Source organism: Triturus cristatus, chromosome 6, assembly GCF_964204655.1.
Source record: "Triturus cristatus chromosome 6, aTriCri1.1, whole genome shotgun sequence".
Taxonomy (NCBI): Eukaryota; Metazoa; Chordata; class Amphibia; order Caudata; family Salamandridae; genus Triturus; species Triturus cristatus.
Genome location: NC_140589.1, coordinates 397,312,850 through 397,334,219, shown reverse-complemented (window position 1 = coordinate 397,334,219; position 21,370 = coordinate 397,312,850). Strand labels below are relative to the sequence as shown.

Below are 21,370 nucleotides of genomic sequence, written 5' to 3'. Positions count from 1 at the left end.
TTTATGGCTTTCCGCAGCAGATTTGTAAGGGAGGCCGGCTGGTGGGAGAAATTGGGAATGAGTCGTCGGTAGTAACCGAGTAATCCCAAAAATGCTCGGAGGTCTCTTTTTGTTTTTGGCATTGGAATCTGGGAGATGGCGGTTAGCTTGGTGTTTTGAGGTTTGATGACCCCTTCACCTAAAACGTAACGTACTGTTTGAGCTTCTAGATGGCTTTTGCCGGGATTTATCTTGAGACCATGTTGTCCTAAAGCCTGTACAACCTGGGACAGATGTAACATATGCTTCTCCCAAGTATCGCTATAGATAATGATATCATCAATGTATGCCCCGGCATAGTCTTCATGAGGCCATAGGATCTGATTCATGGCTCTCTGACAGTAGCCAGGGCCCCATGTAGCCCAAAGAGTAATACCTTGAATTGAAATAAACCATCTGGTGTGGAAAACGCGTTTTTTCTGTATCTTGTTCGCGTAAGGGGATTTGCCAATACCGTTCACAGAGGTCAAGGGTACTGATGTATTTGGCTATGCCTATTCTTTCAACCATTTGTCTACCCTTGGGAGGGGATACGTATCAAATTCAGATATTTTATTCACTTCTCCAAAATCGATACAAAATCGTACCGAGCCATCAGGCTTCGGCACGAGAATGATAGGTGAATTCCATTCGCTTATGGATGGCTCGATGATATCCATCTGTAGCATCTTTTGTACTTCCTCTCAAATGGTGAACCGACGTGCCTCGGGTACATGGTACGGTCTGAGACGCACACGTTTCCCAGAGGGGGTTTTGATGGCGTGTTCCAACAGGGAAATTCTCCCGGGGGATAGGGAAAAGATGTCCTGAAGGGGAAGAAGGGCATATGTCAATTTTTGCCTCAAATTAGGAGGGAGTGCAGGGTCTATACACTGATCAAATAAGGGAGTTAGTGCCTCCGCCCTGTTTACGAGCGCTGGTAAGGGCCCCTCCCATTTCTTCAACAAATGAATGTGATAAATCTGCGAGGTGCCCCTGGCCGTATCCGTTTCTATGCAGTAGGTCACAGGTGTCACCTTTTCGATCACTGTGTAGGGTCCCTGCCATTGTTCCAATAATTTATGGTCAGAAGAAGCCATCATTAACAACACGGGATCACCTACGTTGAAGGACCTTTCTTTTGTTTTCTTATCATACTGTCCTTTTTTGGCTGTCTGTGCTTCTTTCAGGTTAGTACGGACTATGGCTCTGATTTGTCCTAAGTGAGTTTTCAAGTTGGACACATAATCCACCAGTGGTTTGGAGTTGTCCGGTTCCGATTCCCATTTTTCTTGAGCCATTTCCAACAGCGTATGTGGCTGATGGCCATATAGTAGTTGGAACAGGGAATAACCGGTGCTTTTTTGTACTTTACACCAAATAGCGAATAAGGCCAGGGGCAACATATCCTCCCACTTTCTGGATTCTAAGGGCAAGAGTTTCTTAAGGGTGGTTTTGATGGTGGCATTGTACCGCTCAACTAGTCCATCCGTCTGGGAATGATATGCTGCGGTCCTTATCTATTTGTTCCCTAACTGGGCACATACCTGTTTCATTACCGTTAAGATTTCTTTTGGAAACCCTACTCTTGAAAATACCGTTACCATGGCTTTGGCGATATTGGTGGCATCTGGACGGCGTAAAGCCATTGCTTCCGGGAAACGGGTGGCATAGTCAACAATGACAAGAACGTAACGACACCCGCTTCGGGAAGGTAACAAAGGCCCTATAATGTCCATCCCTACTCTACAGAAGGGTTCACCAATGATAGGGAGAGGACGAAGAGGTACATGGGGAGGCCGGTACCTACTGTTTTTCTGGCATATGGGACATTCTCAACAGTAACTTTTTACTTGTTGGTATATGCCAGGCCAGTAAAAGCGTTCAGTGATCTGTTTTGGGGGTTTCTCATTCTAGAAATGCCCCCCTAACAGGTGGCTATGGGCCAGAAATAAAACCGTTTCTCGGGATGGGCCCGGGATCAATGTTGGGGATTTAGAGTGGGACTTCCTTTTCTGTATAACAACCCGTTTTTAATAAAGAAATAGGGACCTACATGTAGTGGATCTTCGTTCGCTAGGGCTGTATCCCAGGCTTCCCATAGCACGGGGTCCTCCCGTTGAGCGGCATGAAAGTTCCTATCTGCTTCCCAGTGGTTGTCTTCCCGCAAGACCGGCAACGCCGTGGAGGTTTTCCCTTTTTCCGCCCTCATTTGTTTTCTGCTTTTCCGACATTTGGAGGGTGGCCACTCCTGGTCTTCCTCTCCGGAGAAGGGTGCTGTGGTCCACCACTCTTCATCTCTCATTGGGGCGTCTTTTATCATTTGAGGTAAGTTTGGGTAATCATTCCCAAGAATTACTTGTTCGGGTAAACTGGGATTGAGTCCCACCTTCAGAGAGGTGCCCGCGTCGTTCTGGTGTTGCATCTGTACTCTGGTAGTAGGGTACTGCTTCGTATATCCGTGAACACAACGTATAGCCACGGTCCCGTCAATGGGTCCGATCCCCGGTTCCAGGTCCTGGGGTCTTACAACACTCTGGTGGCAACCTGTGTCCGCCAAAGCCATGATGGGCTGTCCATTCACAGTCACTCTACAGTGATACAGGGGTGTTTTTTTTTCCAGAGGGGGAACAATAATAGTTTCGGGTCATCCCTATCTCCATTGGCTCTTCTTTTTGGGGGCAGAACCTGGCAATATGTCCCAACCCTCCACAGTTAAAACATTGGGGGCCAACAGGAGGTGGTCGGAACACTGGAGTCCCGGGGATGATGGTGACAGGTTCGGGTTTCTTGATAACGGGCAGATGGGGAGGACAATGGGTCCTAGTTCCACCAGATCTCCATGAAGGGTCGTCTCGCCACTCTTGGATTTCTTGGGCCCGACTGTAGGCACTGGCTATTTCTACTGCTGTTTCCAGAGTGAGGTGGGCCTGTTGTCGAACCCACCACTGTATAGGTGGATGAAGGGAGGACAGATATTGTTCCAAGGAGATCTTGGCCATGATCCCTTCTTTGTCGGTAGTGGCAGGCTTCAGCCAGCGATCTGTCATATCCTTTACCCGGAAGTACAGGGCTCTAGGGGTTTCTTGGGGTCCTTTTATTTGTTGCAGTTTTATCCGATAGGACTCATCATCCACCCCAATCGCTCTTTGATGCATCGCTTGATGTCGGCATATTGGACTACTCCTTGTGCGGTCGCAGTCTGATATGCCGCTTTCAGGTCACCGGATAGGAGGGGCCTCAGATATTGTCCCAATTTGTCCACGGGCCAGGCAGCCGCTGTAGCCATTGTCTCAAAGTTATTAAAGAAATAATCCGGGTCTTCTCCACTCACATATTGTTGTAGGACCACGGAAGGAAGAGTAGTGTGTCCCCTCTGATATCCCAGGGCCTCAGTGATTTTGTCCATGGCTGACCCATGCGATTGGCTCTGTCCCGATATTACTTGCTGCAGTTTGCCCCGGTCCTCTTCTACCACGGTGAGAAACCGTTCCATTACTTTTCCCAGGTGTTCCTGGTTTTCAGCCATCTTGGCAAGTGCAGCCTCTATGTCTCCGGCGGATCCCACTTCTGACACCACCTGTGGAAGGGCGGGTCGGATAAACAGACACTGAGGCTGAATGTACTTTCCAAGAGGACGGGTTTTATTGTCTGGAGGTAAGGACTTTGGTTTTACTACGGGTGTTTGGACTCCCTCTTCTTCCTGGTCCGTCTTCTGTGGTCTTGGGTGGAAGCTTGATGGTGCTTGATCAGTTTCTTCCGTCTTGTCGGTGGGGTTTAACGATGCTTGATTCGGCTCTTCCGTCTGGTTATCTTCACCCCGGAGGCTCATGCAGAAGGGAGAGAAGGATGCCGTCAGTAAACGTGTGACTATGGGGTGGGGATTCAAAAGCTACCCATCACCTACACCAAAAGGTGTGTTGTCTAGTCAGGCTAAGTCGCACAAAGTATATACCATGTGCGGGAGATAAACCTGGACTAAGGAAGGTGCGGATGTTAACAATAACGCGTCTTCCTATCCACGTGTGATGTTGAAAATCAAGGGGGGGGGGGGGTTTGTGAGGAAAGAGGGGTGTTCAGGGTTGTGCTGTTTTATATAGGAAGGATAACATGCCACAAGTGCTAGCGGAATTCCCGCTCTTCTAACCTATGCCCTGCTGTCTCTACCATCCTCCCACCACCCTCGTGCCCACCCGCACCTTCCCCAGAGCTACCGTCACTCACCGGCTCCGCCGCAACTCTCCTGAGTTGCGGCCGCTCTCCAGCCTCCTCCGGTGGACACCATCGCTCCTCACTCCAACGCTCGTCTGTCTCCTCCGCTAGCACTTCTCTCCAGTCTTCACTCTCTGTGCTCTGCTCCGTATACGCCTCTACTCCTTTGCTGGTCAACGACCCTCCTTCCTGGTCTCGGTCCGTTTTCAGTGGTTGGGATCCACTGCTTCCTGGGTCAGCTCCTCCTACTTACATCTCATCGCCTCGCTCTAAGGAAACACGACAGGTAGAGGTGTGGCTATCCTTCTGGACGTATCCTCCCGAAACCCGACCCCCGGAGTCCGATCCCCGCTCGAGGAAGAGTTCGGTCAATGTCGTTCTCCGATGGCCGTTAAGAATGGCGTCCCTGGGTCTGCTGCCTCACAATGGACAATGTGAATCTGTCACAGGGGCATCTTTTCAATGTAGTGCCCTCCATAATCGTGACCATAGATGCCAGCATGCAGGGCTCGGGTGCAACCCTACAGGATTTGTCAGTACAGGGGAAATGGCTGAGGGTCCAGTTTGCTTGTTCTTCCAACTTTTGAGAACTGAAAACAGTTCAGTTGGGTCCCCTGGCGTTTGCCCCTCAATTGGTGAACCATCATGTACAGGTCCGGATGGACAACAGGGTGGTCATGGGGTATGTGAATCACCAGTGAGGCTTCAGGGTGCAGTTCATCAGACAGCAGAACAGGAGCTGTGGACTCTGCCTGCAATGTACTTACCCGGGATGGAGAGCTGGGTAGCGGATAGGCTCAGTCATGTGTTTCCTTTGATGAGTCAAGAAAAATGAATCACAAACGCACTCCAATGTATGAACTAAGTTTGCTTTTTGTGTAAAGTCGATGGTGCTAGAGGGTTAATCCTTCTGAGAGCAAGGATGAATATACAATAGTAAAAGCGCTATCCTTCAAAGAGGGGCGTCCCCCTTAACCACTCAAAAAATACAGTTTATTTGTTTCGTTGTCTTCCAAATAAAGTGTTTGAAATTGTTTGCAAATAAAGTTTTATTTGTCTTGAACTCAATTTTGATATTTTCAAAAATGAAACATGTCAATGAACCGTATTTAGTCCATTTAATCCAGATTGAACTATTCTTAAATCATTGACGTTTTATACTTCTCAACATGTTACAACTTATCGTTAGCCCAATGCATTTCGGGCCGTAGCCCTTCTTCGGGGGCAAAAAGCTCTCTGAAAATGAAAAATAAAGGATGTGTCAGTCAAGGCACTGAGTTATATGTGTGATGGTAATCTTACGGTGTGATGAAAAAGGTAATGTGCTCTAGAAAAGTGAACATAAATGAGTTTAAAGAGTAAATAATCATGCAGAATATTCATACTTTGGAATGGCACGGAAGAATCGCTTTTACAAGCTATAACCAAACTTAATGAAGTGGATGAAAGGATTGAATTCACAGCATCGATCAATACCCAACAAATCAACTTTCTAGACACCATTGTCAAGATTTCCAATAAACAACTTACGACTGAGGTTTACACCAAACCAACAGACAGGAATAATCTTCTTCATTTTTCATCATTTCATCAACCTTCTTTAAAAAAACACCTGCCATACTCGCAGTTATTGCGACTCAAACGAATATCATCAAATGAGGAAACATATGAAAATAGTGCAAAGGTTTGAGTGCTTAAGGGGGACGCCCCTCTTTGAAGGATAGCGCTTTTACTGTTTCCTTTGATGAGCTCATTGTCCTTGATGATGGATGTGTTCCTGCAATTGCAGAGAAAGTTTGGGTTTCCAAGGATAGATTTGCTCGCCTCAATGGAGAATGCCAAGCTGCCACGCTTCTGCACGATTATTTCTTGCCTGGCGGGTGGACGCAATGTCGTTTGCATGGCCGGTGACCTGTTGTATGCTTTTCCCCCAGTTCTGTTGATTCATAAAGTGTTGTGGAAAATCAGGTTGGACAAGGCCTTTGTGGTTCTGGTGGTTCTAGGGTGGCAGAGGCGCCCATGGTTTCCTCTGTTGTTGGAATTGGCAGTTCTGCCGCCTTGGGAGATTTCTTGTCAGACATATCCCCTGATGAGTCCCCAGCTCCTAATTACTATGTTGCAGACAATGCACCTTCAGGCTTGGCTGTTGAGAGGCTGATTCTGATGGCTAGTGGGTGTTCTATAGAGTTGGCTGATTTGATTCAACAATCTTGCTTCCCTTCTACATTGCAGGCTTATGTCAAGCATTGGGCACATTTTGGTGCATGGTGTCTGAGGATGGGTTTGGTTCCTGTTGATGTGCAACCCATGAAAGTGCTGCTTTTTTTGTCGGATGGCTTTGAGTTGGATTTGGCCACTTCCGCTATTCGGGCTCAATGGGTGGCTCTTAGCGCATTTTAACATCCTCTATTTGATCATCTGGAGCCACTGGTGTCCATATTGTTGAAATCCTTTTTATTAAAAAGACCAAGGCCTATGGTGACGGGCCCACCCTGGGATTTGCCTTTGGTATTACAAGCCTTACAGGGGGTGCTGTTTGAGCCTCTAGAAATTTGTGATTTAAAAATCCTGACCCTTAAAGTAGTGTTTTTGGTGGCCATCTCTTCTACCCCGAGGATTGGTGAGTTGGGGTCTTTTCAAAAGGTCTGTACCTTTTTCGCAGATTTTGGCAGATAAGGTGGTCTTGATACTCGCCCCGCCTTTATCCCTATGGTTGCCTCGTATTTTCACAGATCAGCAAAGGTGGTACACCGTGTGTTTTTTTCCTGATCCTCAGTCTGAGGAGGAGGTTTTGTTACATATTTTGGATGTGAAATGGGCTTTGTTGGTTTACCTGGCCAGGACGGAGAATTTCAGGAAAGTGGACAGCTTCTTTGTGACTCCTGGGTGAGTGAGGAATGGGTTGATATCCTCAAACTCTACACTTAATCTGTGGATTAACCAGGTGATTCTGCTGGTTTATGAGTCTCAGGGTCAGCAGGTGAAGAACTGGTTTCAGGGGAGATCTACTAGATCTGTGTCTGCTTCTTGGGCTGCATTTAAGGGAGTATCCATGGGGGAGATCTGCAATGTGGCCACATGGACGACTCTTCATACCTTAATGGAAGACTATAAGTTGGAAGTTGATGGGGAGGCGTCAATGGCGTTTGCTACTTCTGCGCTGCACTCAAGTATGGTGTAATGTATATGTGCTGAGACATATTGTACTCTTTTGTATTAAACTGTACTTCAATTATGGCCATTGGTATGTGTTTTCATTGCCTTTGTAATGAATCCGATTATTGCTTTATTATTGGCTCATTGCGTAAATACTATGACAAGGAATATGGATGAGGAGGCAATGCCCCAGTTACTTACCAGTAATCTTTATTACTTCGAGTCCAGGTCTTCCTCCCCACAGTATAGTTTTCCATCCTTCCCATCCAAATTGTAAATGGCTTCATTATTTGGTTGCTGGCTTTTGGAAACAGGATGTAAATAGGGTGGACTTCCTTTTTATGGCATATAGTATAGGGGTAGGGGGATGTCTGCCATATTGGAGGATTGGAAGGCTACAATGCAAACTTTTTAACTTGGGAGTTTCTGTAGGGAGACTAAAGCTCATTACATAAATAGTGTGGCGAGGAAGACATGGACTTGGAGTAATTAAGATTACCGGTAAATAAACCGAAGCATAATTTTAGATTCTGAAAAAGCAGCAAGAAGAACTTGTATAATATTTTGTATATAAATCCTTTTTTAAACATAGCAATTCATCAACTGTTTGCTTAGAATAGTTGAGGCTGCGCTACAATTCTTCTGAAGCCGTTTTGTCTTTGATTTGCTGTCTTGAATGAATATTTTGAGGAGGAGAAATTGCCCGTGTTTGTTGATTTTCCCAATGTGTTAACTGGTGTTTAGGTAAAATATTGTCTTTTTGACAACCCTGTAGGATTTGAAGAACACACAAGAGAAACAGGCACAAAGCTTGACATTCAACGTGGCTTTGATTCTTAAACTTTCAACGGTGTCTTAGTGGCTGGATAATAGCACCTCTTTTATATATTTGCAGTGGCATGCCAAAGATGCCATGGATCCCAGTGCACATAAAAAATAAGCCCTTTCCCCAGTTGGGTAGTAAAATAAAGCCATAATTGGGGTGCCGAGATCCCCTCACACCTTGTTCCCTTATGCCACTGCGTCTCCTTCACTATAGCTAGCCCCTGTGTATTTGATGGTCTTGTATAACTCTCAACCAATTTAGTCTTGAAGAAAGGTGCAGTCAGGTGCTTGTGGCAAAACCAATGAAGTCAATGGAGAAGAACCTTTTATTTAGGGGGGTGAGGGAGGTTTGGCCCCAGTCAAGACATGCTAGGAGGATGAAAATGATTCCAAAGCAGGTGAGACCCTCCAAATGAGGGCGAGGAGAGATGACTTTTGGATTGTAAAAAGAAAAAACAAGTCATCATATACTGCTTAATTTTATATATTTAATTGGTTTGAGACCTGCATAAACACTTAGGGCCTGATTACGAGCGAAGACGTTATGTATCGCCCCTGATAAATAACGATACCAGAGAGTATGTTATTTATCTAATGTGATAAATAACACCTATTACGAGTTTAGCGTAACAAAATCGGCCTGTTACGGTGAATACCGTATGTTTTCCCGTTGTTGCATTGCAAGGAAGATGAGGTATTTAACACATCTGATGATTATCTTATGCATTAAATACCTTAAAACGTGTTATTCGGACCATTGCGTAAACACGACTTTACGCATGGGTCGGAATATTAGGAGCCACTCGTATTCAGGCTCTTACTCGCAAACTTTTGAGTTACGAAGGAGGGCAATATTTAGTGCTTTTGATGGGTGAGTCAATGGCGTTGAAGCCTGTTTTGGCTGGTGAGCAAGGTTTTGAGGGCAGTGATTCCATTGACGCATGTGGACTAAATATTGCTTGTTTGGAATGGGATGAGTTTAAGGAAGGTGACAGTCTCGAAATGAGGGTGAGTTTATAGGTATGCAAATGTATGTATTCACAACAGATCTCTCCACAATCACTGTCGAAACGTAGCATCAGTAGGTAAGGTAATCGTAGACCAACATAGGCTATTATAAATTGTAATAAAACCAGCATTGGCAAAAGCCAATAGGTCTGGCAATGCCCCCTCTCCCCCCGCCTCATGGCTATGTTAATACTTGTAATGTGATGGTTTTTGCAAAAGTTCACGTTTTCGCAAACCCCTTCAAGCCCTTCGCTAATGTAAATAAAATAGCTAAAGGCAAAAATATGTTTTGGTTATCAAAAAGCAACACATTGCCATAGTAGGCCCTGAAAGCAGCCACTGTGTGTATGGGTGTTCAGAATGCCATCGGTCACAGTCACGTTAACCGATAGCTGAAGTGGGCTGACCCGTTACCACATGCTAAAGCTAGCAGATTTAAAATATCAATTACACAATAACACTAATGGATGAAGATGGCTGTCTGGAAGCCCCTTTAAGCAAGTATGTTTATTCTACAGACCATTTCTAAAAAACAAAAAGCAGATGCTAATGACGGGCCAAAAAATTAAACAAACAAACAAACAAGATAATGTTGAAAACGACTGTAAAATACCGCTTTCTAGAAACCAGCAGTAGCCCCGGGGTCGATCTTTCCCTACACTTCCTAATCCTCACAGAACGGGCGCGCATTCCTCTGAACTAAGGAGTCTGTCATTAAAAGTGCAGGGTGCCTGCACACTGAGTTTTGCTTACGGGCTTAGTTGGCGCGGCGCTCGTGCTCCGGTGAGCTGCTTGTTGGGAGGGTAGAGGGAAGGAAGGAAGGCAGGCAGTGGGAGACCAGACGCCCTTTCTGGTTACCTGGGCAACCTGCTTAGGTCAGTGGCGGCTGCCAAAAACCAAAATGGTGGTGAGTTTGCGACTGGTGCCCACTGATGCACGAGAAACACCCAGGTGAAGGGTGTGCTGGGCAACGGAGCCGCCCCTCCCCCTTCCTCCCTCAGCAAGAATGAGACGTCTCGTTAGCGTAGGCCTTTCACTCACTGACACAGCGTATTCTTGGTGGGAGTTATACCATCTGCATACACCCCAACTAGGAATGCGCGAGTTAGAAAAAAAGGTGAAATTTAATTTCTAATTCATTTTATTGACGTGGAGGATGTTTAAGCGTGAGCAAGCCACGTCTCGCCTGGAAATAGAGCGTATCTCGATTAAATCGGTAAATGCTGGGGTGTATATAAACTGTACAAAACTAAACCGCTATGTTACTTTTTCAGCGTGCTCGTCTGTCGGCTGACCTCGTTGATGCCCGGCTGATTATTATCCTCTGCTCTTCCCTCCTCCCTCTTTTGCAGGTCTCCTCCCAAGACAGCTGCTCCGCATTTCCTTCCATCTGGCAGAGCTGCCCGCTGCCGCCTGCTGCCGAGGAGCTGTATTCGAATCGAAACGTGGAGAGTCCCGTCGCTGGCTACCACACGTCGCCGCGATTTCACATGATACCTTTGTGAGAAGCCATCTACAGAAGCACGACCGGAACAGGGGGGCTACTGGGGAAGAGGAGGGCTGCTTGTCTCCGGTTCAGGGGGCGGTGCCTTTTACTGAGAAAGGTCAGCGAGCTGCTTTCCACCCGCTGAAACCGTTTTGTTTTAGCAGTATTTGCCACAAGAAAGTCACCACAATCCTGAGCGAATCCCGGGGCTGCTATCTGCCTAGCCCTCCTTATCCCCGCCCAGAATGTGGAAACTGAACAAGAGCCGTGTGTTAATAGAAGATACTCCAGACGAAGAGAGCCCGCAACCGGAGCCTGCACTCCTCACCCCGCAGGTAAGTGCTGGCGCCTCTCTGGTGGTACTAATGCGCCGTGTCACATGTCTACATTGTAAATGCCCAGAACGTCTTTCTGTCAGTGTTTTCATGTAACCCCAATATGCATGCCAACTCTCAGAGTTTGGGGGACCTACGATCTCTCTTTTTGTCGGATGTTACCTCCCATTGTTTAACCCCCACCCTAAACTTTTGCGCACGTCAATATCCGTGCCGGCAAATTATCAAATACAGCCATTACGTTTTTCTGTCACAAAACTCATACTCCCAAACAGTGGCCTGTGTGTTTTCAGACCCTGTCGAAATTCCCACGCTGCCCTAAATCTTACCAAAACAAACCCTCAACGATGGCATGGCAATATTAATCTAGCTCATTGCTGTTCCGCTGTGCAATCATAATCGCGGCTTTCACTTGTGAGCAGAATAATCATCGCTCTCCCAGTTCTGTGGATATCTAAACTGTTCCATTTCTATGACCATTAGGGCATTCAAGTATGTGCTATGTTCATTCCTATTTATAAAAGTAGGTTTTGAAAAGCTTTGATATAGCTCACATCATAATTCAGGGCACGACACTTCTTTCCTGCTTAACAAAGGGCAACAGACACAACAAACTCAGCATTCGTGCTGACAACACATACACATTAGTAACGCAAACTTAAAGAAAACCCAGTGCATGAAGTATGAGCAAAAACAAGCAATCGACACTGCAAAAGAATGTTGCACAACATGCCGAGTAACCAGCAAAACACTTTTTGCCACAAAGTGCACGCCACATAACTTAGTGTATTTAATTTAAAATGGTCTGCTACACCACTAAAGTCTCAATCCTCATGACTTGGGTGTCTCACACCATTATATGAGACCAAATACAGCAGCCACACCATAAGAACAACACATCACTTCTTGTGGCCTAAACTGTCTCCAGAGTCAAACACTATCAATAAGTACCCAGGTAGCCGTCATCACTTTTTGTGGAATACATTACACTCATCACACGGTGCTTTAAAGTACCAGTCTGTGTATACTCGGAACACTTTATCTTTTGGCATCAGTAAGATGAGCTCATGACACCCCTAGCCATAGTTTACTAGTCTGCATAAGCACACATCCAAATTAGTGTTGGAGCGTTAGCCATGTGTGTTCTGTTATGTTGTCCGCTATGTCCTGTCCTCTGACAACCAATGTTGTAAGAGCGTTCCAGCACTGATAGTAAGATGTTGGAGAGTGTAGGCTGAGCAGGGATGCAACCCAACCACCACTTCAGTTGGTGCTCTTGTTTTTAACTCCACTAATATTTGTATGCTAACTTCGCTTGAACTCATGGCTGCTCAACATGCAGCCCTGCTGTTAGCTATGGCTCACATTTGGATAGCTACAACTGTCTCCCAAGCTCCACAAATAACTGTTCTACCATGTGGATACTCACAGCTCCCCACCCATCTGTGGATAACTATGTCTGCTTCCCTCACACTTTTGGTCACAATGACTGACTATAAACTTATGAACATTATAATTTAGCCCCAGTGCCCACGGATAACTGAGGTTGCCCCTGTAGTCTTAGATTACTCTATCTCCCTCCCCTAGAATATCCACTGCTGCCTATTTTTTGTGCAAAAATCAACCATTGCTCTGAAAGACCATGAACAATCACTGCTGCTTCACTATATGTGAATACCCATTGCTGACCAGTCCCTGTCACACAGAGAACAACATCTAGAGCCATGGGTATATAGCTCGATAGAATCCTCTCTGATGTAAATGTTTTGTCTTAATCCAGACTTTAACAACGTAATTTAATGAAAGCTCGAGCTTTGTGTTAGGTTATGTTATTGGGATCATACTAATGACCTGTTTAAATGTAATGTTATGCATATTTGTAGAGTGCACTATCACACCAGAGGATATGCTGGAGTTGAGCCGGTATTATTCTAGCCAAACTTAGGGCCAAGTGGGACTATTCAAAAAGCCAGGTCTTCAGCTTCTTGCAAGAATCAAGAATGGGGCTCTTATGTGGAGCGGCACGTCGTTCCTCACTTTAGGAGCGATGTAGGAGAAGACTTGACCACTGGATCTGGTTTTACATATGTGTGTGATGTCTAAGTAGGAATCTGGACGAGTGGAGGTGTTTGTTTTTGCAAACTTTCCAAACGCAATTTTTTTGTTATGCTGGGTCAGTGTTAAGTAGTGCCTTGAGAGTGTGGCTGAGGAGTGCGACTTGTGCTTGTTTTGTGTATAGTGAGCTCCTTGTGGTGTGAGTGCGGCATGTAAGGTTGAGAGTGATTCTGGTTGTCGAGTTCTGAATGGTCTGCAACCTTCTCATGAGTTTTGTTGATCCTGGCAGAGAGGGTGTCCCTGTAGTCCAGCTTGCTTGTGACAAGGGAGTGCATGACGATTTTCCCAGGTGGTGTTTGGCAATTTAAATATAGGTTTTACTTAAAGGCCTAGGGATCCATAAACTCACTTTTTGAATGTATAAACTGTTTTCTGCAGGGATGTCAGCTTGTTAGAATTGTGTTGTATGCAGCCGCGGCCCAATCTAATGGGCAAAGTGGCCATGCCCCTCACCTTTTGAACAAAAAGAAGAGTGTCTGTTAGGCTGAGCAAAGGTCAGTCTGACAGTCTTTATTTTCAGGGCAGGAAGTCAGCAACTAGACGTGCTAAATGCGCTGGCTCCTGGCTGCTTGAGCTGAACTTTGCCAAACTGAAGACGTAACAGCTCCTGTGAGCGTGACATCTGCAGCCTGGCAAAGCACCTCGAGGCCTCAGACCTGGGAGCTGCAGTTATAAGCCCTGAAGTGCCCAGGGCAGAGTGTCAATCACTGACACCTTCTCACACACTGACCTCATCCCGCTCTGTGACGAGTAGGAACTGCTGCCTCCCCTCATTGGCTGACCTAAGCTCTTCCAATGAGGAAAGTCAGCTGGCCCAACCCTCCTGGGACCTCCGAGGCAGTGTGTGCGTTTGTTTGCCATCCGCCCCCTCCCTGCTATAATTACCGGCCGACACCACTGGTTGTATGTCCATACATGATAAACTGAGGTGTAAACGGAAACATCGGAAAAACATGCAATGGATTTTGAGACTACAAATGTTGACATTTGGCAAACGTATTTTGTTCCCTATTAATTATTTTACTGAAAGTCTGTATCCTAAGTTTTATAACTTTCATCTGATGGATGAGTGCATAATGGGTGGCTTCATAACAATTAGAGGAGTATAGTCATATTCTGTAGACAATCCTAAATAACTATAAGACTGTTGATAACAAAATTCAAATGAGTTTTCCAAGAACCTGTGAATAAATCCAATAAATTGTAGCAAATTATTATGTCTTTGTGAAATAACACTTCTTTTCTTTTGTAGAAACATGTTTCTCTTGAAATGCACTGTGACCTTCAACATTTTATTGCAGATGATATTTCAGAGGGTTGTATTTAATGTTCTGAAACTGCTGTGACGTAAAACATAATTGTCTGTGTCTTCACTGTATAGTAGTGCTTTGTACACAGTTGTGTAAGAGAACGTGATTCAGTTTGGTAGCAGGGCCAAATTGTATTTCACAGATTTCGTTCCCAGACACATGCACATTACCCCTTTCAACTGCCATATTTCTCTGACTCCTCTCTAAGTTTCCCATTTGTATGTATGTGTAACTAGATTTTTTATTTCTTCCAATGAATCCGCTTCAGCCACAAATGGAGGCAATTGAAGGAGTGCTTGAATTAATATCTGTAAGAAACAACAATAACTCTCAACTGGTATCATTCAACAAAGACAGATCAATTGCATGTACAAGACATTACAGTTGAGATAAGGAAGACTCAGAAAGGAATAAATTAAGAAAAGAACATATTGTATTGAATCAAAAATTTACATAGAGACATATATAAACTTAAACAAATTGATGGAACAGTTGTAACAGCACTGTACGCAAAAATTAATATAACATAAGGACAACCCGGATTTGTACTTGGTGCTTAAAGTGTACGTGACACGAAGACGGCGACGCAAGTGACAAGGTGAGATCAGCAGGGGACGGCGCAACGTGAAGTGAAAGTGAACAATAATTACAAAGGTTCTAAATTCAATTTTTACAATGGAGATAATTATACATTTATTTTAAGGAACAATAGGGCCATCAATTGAGCTGAAAGGTCGACGGCGTTTCGATCCGGTTACATATTGCGTGTCCTGAGTGGGGTGTATGGAGTGTTGTAAAATTCTTCCCGAATATAAGGGTAGGTACTATCAACACTGTAAGATTTAATATCCCTCTGTATTTTAGTGACTTTTTTATTTAGTTCAAAAGTATTGAAGGTAGAAATAGTGGCACTCATTTTTGGCCTCTGTACAAGTGGTGTCTGCTAGAATCAATTTCTCCAATTCAGCAATTTCCTCAAGTTCCAGTCGACTGTGTTCTATTGCAGTATCAATGCCCAACACCATCCAGTGGCGTGAGTAAGTGGTAGCAAGGTGGCTGAAACTTAACCGGAATTTAGGATCTTGGGTGAAAATAGCTGGAATGTTTCTGATTTTTAGACCAAGTGGTATTACACCTGATTTTAGATATTCCGTAAGCATACGGGCATGCAAATCAGTTCTGATTTGTTTCTTCTTCAATTTTTCAAGTTTATCCAATAGTAGACGGGAAGAGTTAGGGGTAGAAACAGGGGTAGTAGAGGGATGGGGCCCTGAAAGAAGAGAAGGGCCACCAATAAGTCGTTGGATATAATCCTCAGAGTAAGAAAGAGTCTCCCTAGACATTCTAATAGACAGGTAAATGACTAAAAGAAAAACCAAGATACTAGTCCTCCATTTGTCCTTTGCTTTTAGTCTTATTCTCCTCCTTTTCTCGTAATTTATATCTTTTCCTTTTCTTGTATAGCACTGTTGTGAATATTACAACCCAGTTAATAATGATCCCAATTTAACCGGATCGAAATGCCGCCGACCTTTCAGCTCAATTGATGGCCCTATGGTTCCTTAAAATAAATGTATAGTTATCTCCATTGTAAAAATTGAATTTAGAACCTTTGTAATTATTGTTCCATTGTTCACTTTCACTTCACGTTGCGCCGTCCCCTGCTGATCTAACCTTGTCACTTCTGTCGCCGTCTTCGTGTCACGTACACTTTAAGTACCAAGTACAAGCCCGGGTTGTCCTTATGTTATATTAATTTTTGCGTACAGTGCTGTTACAACTGTTCCATCAATTTGTTTATTTAAGTTTATATATCTCTATGTAAATTTTTGATTCAATACAATATGTTCTTTTCTTAATTTATTCCTTTCTGAGTCATCCTTATCTCAACTGTAATGTCTTGTACATGCAATTGATCTGTCTTTGTTGAATGATACCAGTTGAGAGTTGTTGTTTCTTACATTATTACCCTATCTCAACGAGGTTTATGGGTTTATGCTCCTGTTGCTTTTCTATGAATTATTATCTGCCACTTTTGAAGGCTTGGGGCCACATTTTAGTACATTGTTTTAGCTTCTCTGCTTCTTTAGACAGAGACCAACCATATGCAAATCAGTTTTGGTCCAGCTCCAATAGGAACCATCTAACCTGAACAGCTAGGCCACATTCCCTTCATATGGTAACACAGATCCGTTTTGACCTACTTATGCCTCATCAATGTGGTATAACTCGACTCCTGTGGCACAGTGAGCATGGGATCCTTAGCTGGACATTCCTGTCAGTACTGAGAGTGTCTGTGCACAGACAACGAAGTGATGGAAGGAATGCTAGAATTAATTTCAGCCATGGGTGATTGCCTCGGGCCGCATACCAGTCCATTTGTTTTTAAAATAACTATGCCACTCTAGACTGAGACCTACCATATGCAAATTGGTCTTTGTCCTAGGGCTGGCTTTAGCACTAGTGGCGCCCGGTGCAAGAATCATTTTTTGGCGCCCCCAAACCCCATGACCACCTCCTTGGATTCCCTCACTACCACTGGGCATAAGTGCCCCTCATCTCTCCTGTCCTAAGTTATTGCTAAAGACAGAGCCCCCCCGCCCCCCTGAGTTTGGCGCCCCCTCCACTGGTCAGCGCCCAGTGCCGCTGCATCAGTCCCACTGCCCTAAAGCCGGTCCTGCTATGTCCTAATCCAATAGGGAAGTGATAAAAGGAATGCTAGCGCATGCACAAATCCCTATTTATGCATTGAGTCAGATAAGGAAAAGAAGACTTTTTTTTTTGCAGTTCTATTATGAAAGAGCACAAAATTTGATTCTGAGTCACACAAGCGCAAAACTATTTAGGAACATACGGATGTGTTATGCTGTGCCTTACAAGTCTGAAAAACCCTCCAGCTATTTTTTTTTTTTTAGTTCAATATACTTATTTAATTGATTTTTACACATATAGTTATCATCGGTTTTTCGTTACAGGGTGGCAGCCCAACTGGCTCTTTGTCAAAAGTACAGGTACATGGTATATATGTTTGGCTGTCCCCATATCCACTGTCTTGTTCAGAGCATAAGAGTGCGTGAAAAAGGAAATGATAGAGAATAAAGAAGAGAGAAGATAACTGCTAGCCACAGAGTTGCATTTTTGTAAGCCAGTGAGGGTGAAATGTATTATTTTATAAACCGCCGAATTATTAAAGTTATGAGTTGGCCTTGTTGACGGACAATAAATACTCCCGCTCAAACTCAATTTCTTTTATCATTGCATAACATCAATCAATCACTTTGCAACAAAGGCCACAACGTGTCTATAAGTAGTGCCCAAACACAAAAGTCTGGAAGTAAGTAAACAGAGCCCTTCTGTACCTGGGTGAATGGCATGGAATCTTTATTTAATTTTATTGGTTCTAATTCCCACTTGTTTTTGGTGTGTAGAGTTAAACAACTTTCCAGAGTTTTTGTGTTGATGGTCCGTGACGTGAATAGTATTTAATTACTGGTTTCAGTGTATTGTGGATAAGAATGGGCATGAACCCTGCTGAGTGTAAAGCACTCGAACTGAAAGTTTTTAGTCCCTAAAAAGGTAGTTAGTTGGTCGTATTGGAGCAGTAGCCACCACAACGTGCGTCAACCTCTTGTTTTCGGTTTACCTGGCATTGATGACCCGCAGTGTGCTAAGAATCCAAGCAATAGGTTGTTCACTGTATTTTGGGGATTGTTGATGTTGTTCGGGACCATAGTTTTTATCACAAGGGTCTCAATCTGATTAATAAAGATTTCATATTAATTTTGATAATGAAATATTTATTCAATATTTAATGCATTAAGATAAAATGTTGAAGAGGGACGTGAAAAAGAAAACAATATATTTAAACGGAGTACTGTACTATGTGTTACAGAGACCGTGTGATGAAATACAAAACTAAAAGCAATAGTGGTTGAGTGGGAGTACATATTGTCAATGGTATTTAACCCTCCCTCCTTAACCTAAAGGCACAATTTGCGGTACTTTATAGCTTGATAGTTGTAGAACCTGCTATCTGCGTGTTGCAAGCATTTGTTATGTTACCTGTACCATTTGGTTGGCACTGTAGGGCTTTCAGAGCATGGCTGCCTGTTCCATTCGGTTTTTGGAGTTTTCATTAATTGGAGTCAGGGTAATACCTCCTTTGTGATCCGAGTAAAGGTAATCTTGAGTATCATCATGATCCGCTAGTGGTGTCTACCAGTGCATATTCTCTAGAAAATGTTTGCGATAGTTAAAGAGTGGGAATAACCGTTTGAATCATTTCATTTTATTTATTGTTTCAGCTTTAAAATAGAGCCATAAAAAAATTGAGCATGCAATGTACTCGTTACAGCTTACATGAAGACATGTAAAATATTAAATCATTACATACTCCATGTGATACAATTGTCTAAAGACCACCCTCGAAGCATAGTTTCTTATTAATAGTGGGCTTCCCTCGTGCACCCATTAATATGAATTCCGAACTAGGTGATTAGTACACCTCGGTAAACTAACAGTTCATCTACTTAGCTTCGCTAGTTAACCTAGAGGGTTAATCCAAGGAATTCATGTGACTATCGTCCTCCACTACACAGCTATTAAAAGTGCATCGTTTCTAGAAGGAGGCGCGTATTAACAAAACAGCAGCACGGAACGATTGAGTTAAAGGTGCAACTCCAGTGCAGAAAAGAGTCAGAATAAAAACATCGTGCCTGCTAAAGTGATGCGGCCAATCAACTTATTGTGCAAACCTTCTATAGGATATAAACTGCCTGGTGTAGGTGTTATAGCTGTGCAGAGAGCAAGTAAAGTGCTAAGTGTGATTAACAGTTAGGACAACTGGAATTAAAATATTAGGCTATCTCAATGGCTTTACCTGTGCCATGGCAACTAAAGTGTATCCATGTAAGACAGAGCCTGGGATAAGGTATATCAATGCCAGAGATGGGCATTTATAATACCATAGACAACCTTACAAGGCAGTTATAAATGCTGATCAAGCCCTTTTCTCAGGTGATGAAACCAGATCTAGGAATGGCTCCCACTGGGGTTTGGACTTCACTTTTAGGTATTTTAGACCAGGCACATTTCATAGCCTCTTGCTTTTGCCACATATGCGTCCAGTATTTCTTTGTCACCATTATTAATGTGGCTTTGTTTATATTTTCTGGGTTGTACCTTAGATCTAAGCAGTCTATTGACTTGAGGGTGCGCTCTATATGTCTAAGCCGAAGCAATCTGCTGCAATTCTGGCCTCCCAGGATATCCTTCAACCTCTTTTGGAAGTCTAGGAGAGCAGGAGTAGTCCAGACTCTTATCCCCTGGTCTACTGGGTGGAAGGTAATGTGATCAGCGACAGAGGCCATTCCCAGTTTGGCTCTGAGTGTTGCCATTGAGATTCCTAGGCCTAAGTATAATAATCTCCTCAGGTGGGAGTTTTTGCACTCTTTGAAGCACCTGCACATTTATGTGACCACAAATTGTGGCGCCATAGCAAGTAGCTGCCAACGCTTTGGTTTTATATGTGGTTAGTGCAGGCTTTAGGAATGAACCATGTTTATTATGTGGGTACAAAACAGATACACAGCTGTACTGCCTACATCTATGCGCCGGCAGAGCGAAAACTGTAGAAATAGACACAGCATATAGGCCTACATCCCCGAGGCCGACCTCGCAATGAAAGTAAGTCAGAGTGAGCCAGGTAGGCGCAAACGGAAGCACCACTTTTATCTAACAAAAACAGGAATAAAGAAACAAACCCCCCCCCATCCCCCCACCCTCCCTCCCTCCGCATCAGTTCAGCTCAGACAAGGCTGTCATTCATGTCTCCACCTAGGGGTCGCCAAACCAGTTAGTCGCTGCCCACTGCGCATAGGAGGTTCAAGAGGTACAAGGCGCAAGATTTGCAAATATTTCGGACACGTGACTTCCCTCTAATCTTTAGTGAGGATCTGCAAAAAGGGAGCCCACAGCTTTGGAAAGTCCGTGCCCCTCCCCTCCACACTTAGGAACATCCGCTCCATCGCCAAGAGTTACCAAAGTTTCTGGATCCAGTCTCGAGGATCTGGGACCATCAACGATCCCCAGTGCGCTAAGACCACCTGTCGCGCTGCCAGCAAAGCCATCGCTATTTGTTTACCTCTTAGCGACTTCAGCGGGAAAAACTTGGGATGGGGAAGACCTAGCAAGGTGTACTCGGGCGCACGCGGCAAAAGAATCTGGAAAGCTGCATCGATATCATCGATTATTGTAGTCCAAACTCGCACTAATTTGGGGCAGTGTCAAAGCAAATGCACCAGAGTGCCCACAGAACCACATCCACGCCCGCAAAGATCCGACTTGGAATTGTCCCATCCCTTGATGCGCGCTGGGGTATAATACCAGTGAGTAGTGCAGGCTTAATAGGACACTTTTTACATTTTTGGCAGATCTCCGAACAGCTCCAGCCGATTGGTACTAGATCACGGTGGACTTGGTTACTTGGGCACCCCAGTGGAGCTGGTCATCTGTCTAAATCCCCAAATAATCGTAGGTTGTGACCTGCTTTATTGGTTTTCCGTAGATCTTAAAGTTTGATTTTTAGATTGGCTTTAGGTTTCACTTCATAAACTTTGTTTTCTGTATATTGATTGTTAATTTCCTACTTTTGCAAAAACGTGCGAAGCCTTCCAGCAGCCAATGCATAGACACTTGTGTGTGTGCTAGGATGACTGTGTCATCTGCAAACATTAGGATCGGAAAATGCTCATTCAACAGCTTAGGTACGTCGAGGCCAAGATTGTTCAGAGACTTCCCAGTGCCATTGGTATGGATGTTAAATAAGGCTGGGGCTAAAACGCAGCCCTGCCTGACCCCTGAATGTATACCATACACTCGCCTTTGTGACCGAATTTCCCTGCTAT

The 21,370-nt window shown here is 44.3% G+C and overlaps 1 protein-coding gene across 1 annotated transcript in view; it reads left to right on the top strand.

The window, feature by feature from the left end:
• The window catches only part of TDRP (testis development related protein), a 374,369-nt gene that overhangs the window by 37,091 nt on the left and 315,908 nt on the right, over positions 1–21,370 (top strand). Inside the window, exon 2 of the mRNA XM_085610804.1 lies at positions 10,572–11,040. Within this exon, the coding sequence (XP_085466930.1) occupies positions 10,951–11,040 (90 nt within the window). The 5' untranslated portion in view covers positions 10,572–10,950. The remainder of the gene's footprint in view (positions 1–10,571; positions 11,041–21,370) is intronic.